Raw genomic sequence first — 9,998 nt, 5'->3', positions numbered from 1 at the left:
ATTGACCACAACCTTGCCCCTTGTCAGCTCTACTATACACCTGGGAATTCTGATCATTCACATAAACTTATAGGACCATCAAAATCTATTCTAAAATAAAGTTTATTTTAAAAGAAAAAGGAAAAAACACAGGCTGACCAACATCCACTCTAAGGAAACCATGGCCTTTATAGGGGCTGTGGTCTATGTTAGAGTAGATGAAAATCTCCCTAGCTCCTTTCTGAAATTTCTAACTTTTCAGGGGTCTTCAAACATAACCAATGTTCTGGCTTGGCCAAAAGAGATGCCCCAAAACAAGTAACTCCTCTTGAAAACCACTTCTTTGTGATGTCAATTTATTGGTACACTTATGCCCAAACTCAAAACAAAAAACCCACTGCCATTGAGTTGTCTCTGACTCATAGCGACCCCCATTGAGTTTCCAAGGCTGTAAATCTTTACAGAAGTTGATCACCCAATCTTCCTTCTGTGGAGCAGTTAGTGGGTTTGAACTGTTGCCCTTCTAGTAAGCAGTCAAGTGCCTTACCCACTATGCCACCAGACCTTATCCCAATATACAGATGAGATACCCACATATAATGTGCCAGGTGTTCTCATTTACAAAACAAAAACTCTTTGCTGCAGTGAAGTTCACCCCACAAAAAACTCACTGCTGGGCCTCACCTACCTTTGGAACTCTGGATATCATTGCACAGTACCCGCTGCGGCCACTCTCTCCATCCTGAGGGGCCTCGGAGCTCAGATTTCCATACAGCAGTGCACTTTGGTTATTCTTGCCCATTTTCAGAAATACTTCACTTCTGCCTCCAATCATCTTATCAGAAGTCACTATCCACTTATCCAAATCTTCTTTTCCACGAAACTGCCAGACCACCTTAGCTTGTTCCAGCAAGATTTCATGAAGAGGGCGGCCTTCAGGCCCTATCCAATGATTCACAAAATCATCCTTCAAACGCCTAAAATGCTCCTTTATTTCATCTCGAATTGCTTTATCAAAACTAACTTCAGGATTCTCCTCAGGAGAAGTTATGTCCAAAGCAACTTCTCTCTGGTGATGTCCCTGCAAATCTCTTTCAGTCTTCTGAGGGGAGCCCCCTTTGTCGGGGACAGCCACAGGTTTATGGAGACTACTGGAACAGTAGTCTGCAAATTGAGGACCCAAAAATAGGCGTGAGGTAGCACTTGGCAACTGGCATTTTCTGAGAATATAAGTGCCATTCAGCAACTTGTGAACCAAAGCCATGGTAAGAAAAAGTCAAAATGTAAAATTTTCCCTGGGTCACCAGGGAAAGAAGCATCAGCAAATAGTCCAATGGCACCTATAACAAAAGAGACATCAGAAGAGTTACCAAAGTAGCAATTCATCACAATTTCAAATTCAACCCAAGTCATGCATTGTGATATTATGAATTATTTTCCAAGTCTATAAATATTTATCCATTGCCTACTATGAGTAATGCATTATGTACTATATGCATTATAAACAGTACCAAGATGAAGCAAAACATAAGCCCTTCACAGAGCTAATAATCAACCCCAAAATAATTCGATTGTTTGGTGAAATCTACCTCAAGAAGCTGTATCAACTGTAAAGCAAATTTTTATACTAGGTTTTAAGGAAACAACAGGCTCCTAAAATAAAATATTCAATTAATTTACTATAGGACTGGGTGACTTAGTAACACTTTAGCACTTCATCTATGAAAATAGGGGTACAGTGAGCATTATATGTAGAGGCAGAAGACCTGGGCTTGACACCTAACTCTGCTCACTTATTAGGCTGTGACTAATGTAAATACTGACAATTTCATATGGCAAAACCTAATAAAGCTGGTTACCCTCAGGTTAAAAGAGTCCTAATGGCACAATGGTTAAGTGCTTAGCTGCTAACTGAAAGGTCTGCAGCTCGAACCTACCCAGTGACTCTGTGGGAGAAAGAACTGGCAACTACTTCTATAAGATCACAGCCAAGAAAACCCTATGGGGCAGTTCTACGGTCACATGGGATTGGTATGAGTTGGAACTGATTCTGAACAGCACTCAACAACTCTCAGGTAAACCAGCAGATCTTTTGAGTCCTCCCCTACCTAACTTATGGGGTTCTTCTAAATATTATACGGAATGATGGCTGTAAGGGGATCTCTGTTTCAATAGATCTGATGAGGGCTCCAAGATTCTATAAGTCTAACAAACTCATAGTCCAGGGCCCACACTTGGAATAAAAAGGCTTTAAGGTTTAGCCATTATTTAAGGTCCTCAAAGACAGACTCTAAACAACAGTAGTAACAACACCATCACTTCAAATTTAAATACCATTATTAGTATTTTCAAATCACTGTGGCATGTACTGTCTCACTTAATCCACATAAAACTCCTGTTAGACAAGTCAGGTAGATATGTATTTTCTCTGAAACAGACACTAAAACATGAATGACTGCCCTAAGGTCCCAATGTAAATCAGTATTGAAGTTAGAACTAGAACCCTAGCCTTACATGCATCCACTAGATGATACTGTCTCTCTATATGAAAGACATTAGAACTATAACTTCTATGTTGTTGTTAGGTGCCCTCAGTTATAATGATCTCATGCATCCATGCACAACGAAGGAAATGCTGCCTGGTCCTGCACCATCCTCATGATTGATGGAGATCACACCATTGTAATCTACAGGGTTTTTATTGTCTGATTTTCAGGAGTATATTGCCAGGCCTTTCTTCCTAGTCCATCTTAGTCTGAACACTACTAAAACCTGTTCAGTATCATAGCAACACGCCAGCCACCAATGACGAATGGTGGCTGCACGTGAGGCACACTGACTGGGAATTAAACCCAGGTCTCCATCCAGCGTGAAAGACAAGAATTTTACCTGTGAACCACCAATGCCTCATAACATCTATTAAAAAAAAAAAAAAAAAACTCACTGCCATCAAGTCAATTCTGACTCACAGCAACCCCCACTAGGTTTCTGAGGCTATAAATCTTTATGGAAGTAGATCACCACATCTTCCTTTCGCAGAGTGGTTGGTGGGTTTGAACCACTGACCTTCTGGATAGCACCCAAATGCCTTATCCACTATACCACCAGTGCTCCTTATAATGTCTATAGTTCTAATAAAACAATAGAACAATTTTGCCCCTAACTGAAACATTTATAGCATTGGTAAGAAATGCTGCCAGAACCAGGAAGGCTAAAATAGTTCCATCTCCTACTTACGTCAGCTACCCTAAGGAGGAAATAAAATACTCAATGCCCATTTCTTTATTGTTCTCTTGCCGCCTCAGCCACAGAGACCAAGGTGTTGGGGGAAACCCACCAGATAGAACAGGGTGCTATAAATGAGATATCAAATAGAGCACTAAAAACATTTAAAAAAAAATTATATGGCCTCCTAGGGGGAAATAGCAGTGAAAATAAACACCATATTAGCACTAAAAAAAAATTTTTAAAGCCTTAAAATGTCAATAAAGCAACAGTCTAGCTCACCTTGTCACGTAAGGGTCCACATCAAAATGGCACCCAGATCCCTCCAAGTATAACACAGGTCTTGTCCCCTTTCTAGAATGCTCCTCCCTCACTCCCCACATCAGGTAGATTACAACCTTCTCTCTCCTAGATCACTGTCTCCAGGCTTGCAACCCTCACCCCCATACCATTCACCACAAAGAACAGCATCTGTTCTTCGTTAAAGTGTGCCTCAATTCTGACTCATATCGACCCTATATGATAAATTAGAATGGCCCCATATGGTTTCGTAGGCTGTAGTCTTACAGCAGATCATCAGGTTTTTTCTTCTTCACAGCAGTTGGTGGTTTCAAATTTTGTACCTTTCGGGTAGCAGCTGAGCACTTAACCATGGTACATCAAAAAAAAGAAAAAAGAAACTTTACTGTTGAGTCCATTACAATTCAAAGTGACCCTATAAGACAGTGTAGAACTGTGTTATAGGGTTTCCAAGGCTGTAATATTTACAGAAGCAGACTGTCACATCTTTGTTCCACAGAGAAGATGGTGATTTCAAACCATCGACTTTTATTTGGCAGCTAAGCGCTTAACCACTGTGCCACCATGCTTCCTTTATGCCACAGATAGAAGGACCTAAAACACAGATTGATCGTTTATCTTTTCTGATTAAAATTCTTCATGGGCTCCTCATGGTCTTCAGAATTAAGCCCCAATTTCCCCAGAGAGTCCATAAAGCTCCTCTAGATATGGGTAACAGTTAAACCATTACAGATTGTGGTTAAATGATTTTAACTCTACATTTATAGGAATTTGGGAAACAAATGATAAATCTCCAAAATAGATTATTATACAACCACAAAAATGATTTTTGTGAACCCTACACTTAAGCTACTAAATTACAAATAAACAGGAATAAAAATTCCATACACATTGACATTATAAGTATAAAATGTACAGATAAAAAAAGATTAGGGGAAAAAAAGATGTAAGGCTTAAAGTCCTGTGTAGAGTGATGCGATTTTAAGTAATATTACTCACCCTGTTTTTCCCAACCCTCAGTAGTGTTGTTACATTTCTAACAATATAACTTTAATTACGTTTGTTTCATATTTTTTACCAATAAACATAAAGTCAAACCCATTAACTGGACGATACCGGGTAAAAGTCGACAGTACATTTTGCCAGCAACCTAATCCACGCAGGTAGAAGTGAATAGTATTATCAGTAAAGATTGTATCCAAGGCATATTATGTACCAGAAACTGTACTGAGTGCAGTTTCACTGACTCCTCACGACAATACTGATATTATTATTAATCCAGTTATAGAGACGAGGAGACTAAAGTGCCAAGATTAAATTGCCCGGGGTCACACAGCTAATAAGTGGCAAAAACTAATTCTGGCGTTTAATTCTCGCAGCCAGGTGAGCGGCCCAGACGCCACAATCCGAGGAAGAACGTTCACCGCAGCAGGGCGGCCTCTACAACCCTCACCTGCCAGGGTAGGGCTGCCGTCCCAAGACCCAGACGAACAAGCCACTAAACAGCGAAGGCCTCTCTCTCCTCCAACGGTGCTTAAGCGTGGCTTCCGCCTGGGTCCTTCGCTTTTCACGATCGGGTTCATCTCTTTTCCCGTCCAGGTCCATCGGCTTTTCACGTCCGGCACCAAACCAACTGTTGGGACACAAGAGTTCCGGCACGGAGCGGAGATCCAGGCAGGGCGACCAAAACCCGAGTTGCGCGAACTGAAGCTTTTGGCCCATCTGCTCTCCAGAAGGGCTGGCTTCCTCCTGATCTTTACGGTCCTATATGAGGAAATGGGGAGAATTTAGAGGAGCTTATCGCCGCCTGCCTTCTGGCTGCAAGCTTCGTCCCTACATCTTTCAAATAGAATCCAGCTATTTCAAACCCCACTTCGCCTTCAGACGCGTAGATTCGACCCCTCTCCCTACAATCCCTAAGAATTGTACATGGCCTCAGAGGGGCAGTTCTGCTAGAATTGCCCCCGCAGAATCCTAGGAGACTCATCCCTCACTCGGACAGTAAATCAGCCTATTTTGCCTTTTCCAACTCTAGCTCGCGGGGCCACTCAGTCCACTAGGCTTCTGTTGTATCTTATGCATGCACGTCTCTGTTAAAGTACAAAATTGCTTTAAAATTGTGTCCTAATTATTTACTCACTTCTCTCTTCCTCTGCTAACTGCAAGCTTCTTGAATCCATACGTGTGCTGTTCTCCTTTCCCAAGCACTTAGCATTTTGCTAGCAGGAAGTAAACTCCCAGATTGAACTTGAAAGACTTTTAAGACACCATGGCAGTCTGGCTTCCACCTAATCCTCAATATATCTCATTAAAACCGTTCTTCTCCGAGGTCCCTAAAACAAAATGAAACAAATCTACTGTCATCAAGTTGATTCCAACTCATATGGACCTTCATTGGGTCTCCAAGGCTGTAAATCATTCCAGAAGCAGTCTGCCTCATCTTTCTTCCACAGCGTGACTGGTGGGCTCAAACTGCCAACCTTCTGGTTAGCAACCAAATGCCTTAATCACACCATGAACGTTCCTTAAGGAACTGAAAGACCTCACAAAATCAAATCGCCTTTTCCAGTTTTTTTCCATCACTAGTTAACTTGCCACCACCTCCTCCTCCTTGAAATTCTACTTCGACTTCTGAGTCCACAGTTGCCTAGTTTTCTTCAGACTTTCCCTATCTGCATTCTTCACTGGCTCTTTCTTCTTTCTCCATCCACAGCCTTAAAAGTGGGTTTCTCCAAAGCCCTGCCAGCACATTCTTTTCTAGCTTCAAATATGAGTTGTCTATAATTTGATAATCTCTTTTTCTAAGTTCTAACATACATTTCTAACTGCCTATTGGCAGTTCCAGTTGTGGGACAAATCGATGGCATATAAAATTTAGTATTTCCCCATATTAATGCCTCTTCTAAAGGAGCTCTGGTGGCTTAGTGCCTAGGGCATTTGACTGCTGACCAGAAGGTTGGCAGTTCAAACCCACCAGCCACTCAACCAAAGGAAGACTGAGAAATCTACTTCCATAAAGATCTACCACCTTGGAAACCCAAAGGGGGTTGCTATGGGCTGTAATCGACTCAATGGCAGTGAGTTTGGTGGGGTTTTTTTTTTTTTTTAATTATTATTATTCCTTATTTCTGTAAATGCCCACATCCTCCCAAGCTGTGAACCGTTGACTATCTTTGGTTCTCTGACCCTTAATCAGACTGAGCTCTCATCTGTCCTTGATCTCTATCTTTCTTTCTAAACCCAGTAACACCTTGATAGTTACTTCCTCTATACAATTTATATTCAGTCTACTGATTGTTCTACTCTGGGCATGTAAGTTTATATACCTCCAATTTAAAATGTAGGACCCAGAGCTAAACATATTACTTTAGCCAATACCCTAGACAAGTCACTGAATAAATTCTAGACCTTCCATAATCTAATCCTACTTTATAGTATTCATACTTAACTTTAGTTTTTCATCCTAGCTGGTATCTGCTTAAACTACACTTATTCCTCCTTATAATAGAGCTTAATATTTTCTCTGTTCAGTATCCTTCTCTCTCAAATTACACAGAATGGTGCACCTGGACATGAGTTTTGTGTAGACAAAGCAGTGACCTAATGTTGAATATAGATAGATTCCTGAACAGCAGTGAATAGTCTAGCCAACAGGTAAAGGACCTGGAGGAAGAAAGGTTGGGAAATTAGGAACAAGAAAGGCTGGAGTAAAGGAATGTAGATGGGCATTTGGGAGTGGGCACAAGCTTTTGAAAATCTTCGTTTCACATGTTAATGCCCACCAGAGAGCTTCTACTACAGAAATGGCACTAAATAATCAAGTAGGCAAAGTAACTTGGCCAGTTGACATCAGTGAGCCTCTATTATTGGGCACCCCAGTCCTGGTACAATGGTCACATAAATGGCCAGAGTGTCAGAGGCAGAATCTATGCAGGGGTCCAATAGCATGGCTGCAAAAAGGGCAAGGAGGCCACATGTTCTGACCTCCTCTAATCCCACAAGAGGAAGACAGAATCACCATCAATAGCCCAAGGCCTATTCCTGGGAGGCCAGACATACTGCCTCCCTCCAGCCCTTTCTCCAACCATTCCTCCCAAAGCACCCACCACCTCTCTCCTGGATTCGATAATTCACTGCAGTGGCCACACAGAACTCACAGATTATGGGGTTTATTAAGGAAGCACCAGGCTACAATTCAAGTTCAGGAAAAATGCTCAGTCTCTCTCCCAGTCCACCATCTCTCAGTCAAGTCTCTCACAGTCTCTCCCCCGCAGTGCATGTCCCTCGGTGTCTTACTCAGCAATGCGTGTCATTTGGCGTCTCTTTCCCAGCAGCACGTGTCTCTTTTGGCAGCACGTCTTCCTCAACCAGCAGTCAGAGCAAGTTCTGCCTCTAGGAGGCCTGCTTTTAAGCTTGGTAGAGTGGCCAAACTACCCAATCATAGCATCAGAATTCTAAGCACCTGAGAGTGAGCCTCCCATAACATTATGTTGTGCCACGCCCAACAGAAATAACCCAGGTGGATAACATTTACAATCAGGAGCTCCTCAGTTGCTCATTCCACCAGAGTTTACAATGACTTATGGGTAGAAAAGCCATCTAAGTAATTTACTACACTGCAATGGCCTCCCACTTTTCAAGGTTGATTTATCTACTGTCACCACCAAATGTTCACCTACCACCAACAGAAACTAATGTTGAGCCCCTACAGTGCACTATTCCTCAAGGAGATCAAATGGTCATTTGGTGGTAAGTTAAAATTATTGGGTCCTTCCACCATGGAAGGCCATTGATCTGTCACAATAGAAAGAAAAAAAGCACAACACATATTTTGGGTCACCTGCCAGTATCACTATCAGAGGGCTTATGAAGTGATGATCCACTGACAGGAGACCCCACATAATACAGTATCAGTTCAGAGAACCTGTTTAACAGCAAAGAAAGTAAAGGATGTCCTTTCTAGGATACAGTATACTCCTTAAATCAAAGATCTTTTTTTATGATGCTTTGTCTCTAATAGTAAGAATACATGGGACTGGTTTCGAAGGGGTAGGAGTGGCCCCACTTATCATCACTCCCAATGGCCCACTTAGGATATTTGTGCTTCCAGTCCTACAACTTTGGGCTCAGCAAGATTAAGTATTCCCCAAAGGAGGAACATTTCTATAAGGGAGCACAGCAAGGATCCTGCTGAACTTTAAGCTCTTTGGGCGCTTTGGTCCCTCATGCCTAGGCAAGAAAAGGAGTTATCATCTTGGCAGGAGAAATTGACCCTGACCATAAAGAGGAATTGAGCTGCTGTTACACAATGGAACAGGGAGGAATATTTCTGGCACCTAGGTGATCCACTTGGACACCTTTTGCTACTCTCTTAACCAATTGTGACAGTAAACGGAAAAGTGCAGCAACTCTGGCCTGAGAAGGGCATAGTGATCAGAGGTCAGATCCCTCCAGGGTGATCATATGTGTCACACCACCAGGTAAGCCACTGAGATGAATGCCCTTTATATCCAGTGTATTCAACAAGCATAAAATTGAACTTATTTCCTTCATATGCTAAACCCCCAGGTCTTCTCCTATCCTGTATTTCTTATTTTGAGCAACAGGCTACCTAAACCAGAATCTGAGCATTATCCAAGGACCTACCCCTCCCTTACCCCTTACCCCAGATAATTTCCAAGTCCTGGGAGTACTACCTTCCAGATTATCATCCACTTCTCTCCACTTCCTTGCTTCTTCTCTAGGCCTCCATCATCTCTTGCCAAGATGATACAAACAACCCAAGTGGTCTCCTGTCCTAGTCTTCACTCCCTTCAAATGCATTCTCCATAATGCAGACAGAGTAATCTTAAAAACACAAATTTAATCACGTCGTTCTTCAGTTTAAAATCTTCCAATATTAAAGCTCAAATCTCTTTTATTGTTGTTTATTAGGCTCCTGCTGCGTCCCTCCTCAACTTCGTATGTCGTCCTATCCCCACGCACTATACTCTGCACCGGCCATAAGGAAACTTCAGTTCCCTGAACCCAACGTTCTCTACTATCGCTGGGCCTCTGCCTTGTGCGTGGAACACCCTTTCCCCTACTTATTTGGGGGCTAATTCCGACGCATCCTCCGGGTCCCAGATCAGCTGTCACTTGCATAGCCTAGGCAGCTTCCAATCCCTCAATGGGCGCGATCCAGGGGACTAGTGTTTTCCAGGAGGGCGGGCCCAGACGTCGCCTTCCACACTCATCAGTGTCAGGCAGTTAAAAGGCTGGAGTCGAGTGAGCCTTCCCAGAGCGGACCTGATCCTTGAGGCTTCAGCCCTCGCCTAGGAGGCTCAGTCCAAAGAGCTTCGATTCTGCAGCAACCGACACGCCTAAACCTTCCAAAGGCACACGTTTTCCAAACGACAAAAACTATCCGCTCCGAACTAGGACCGGAGCAAGGTCCTACCTCTCACGCTGCGTCGGGGGTGGGATGGGGCGGGGCGCCAGGCGCAGGCAAACAG

The 9,998-nt window shown here is 42.8% G+C and overlaps 2 protein-coding genes across 2 annotated transcripts in view; one reads left to right on the top strand and one right to left on the bottom strand.

The window, feature by feature from the left end:
• NDUFAF1 (NADH:ubiquinone oxidoreductase complex assembly factor 1) overlaps positions 1 to 1,243 on the bottom strand; it is a 17,106-nt gene extending 15,863 nt beyond the window's left edge. Inside the window, exon 1 of the mRNA XM_007940425.1 lies at positions 668 to 1,243. Within this exon, the coding sequence (XP_007938616.1) occupies positions 668 to 1,243 (576 nt within the window). The remainder of the gene's footprint in view (positions 1 to 667) is intronic.
• Positions 1,244 to 1,463: 220 nt separating this feature from the next.
• The window catches only part of RTF1 (RTF1 homolog, Paf1/RNA polymerase II complex component), a 69,676-nt gene continuing 61,141 nt past the window's right edge, over positions 1,464 to 9,998 (top strand). Inside the window, exons 1-2 of the mRNA XM_007940503.2 lie at positions 1,464 to 1,588; positions 4,884 to 5,265. Of these exons, the coding sequence (XP_007938694.1) occupies positions 1,464 to 1,588; positions 4,884 to 5,265 (507 nt within the window). The remainder of the gene's footprint in view (positions 1,589 to 4,883; positions 5,266 to 9,998) is intronic.

The sequence above is a fragment of the Orycteropus afer genome, unplaced genomic scaffold (genome assembly GCF_000298275.1).
Source record: "Orycteropus afer afer isolate SDZICR_OR568_19922 unplaced genomic scaffold, OryAfe1.0 scaffold00068, whole genome shotgun sequence".
Taxonomy (NCBI): Eukaryota; Metazoa; Chordata; class Mammalia; order Tubulidentata; family Orycteropodidae; genus Orycteropus; species Orycteropus afer.
The sequence above is the reverse complement of the archived record's forward strand: the minus strand, read 5'-3'. Positions and strand labels throughout refer to the sequence as shown.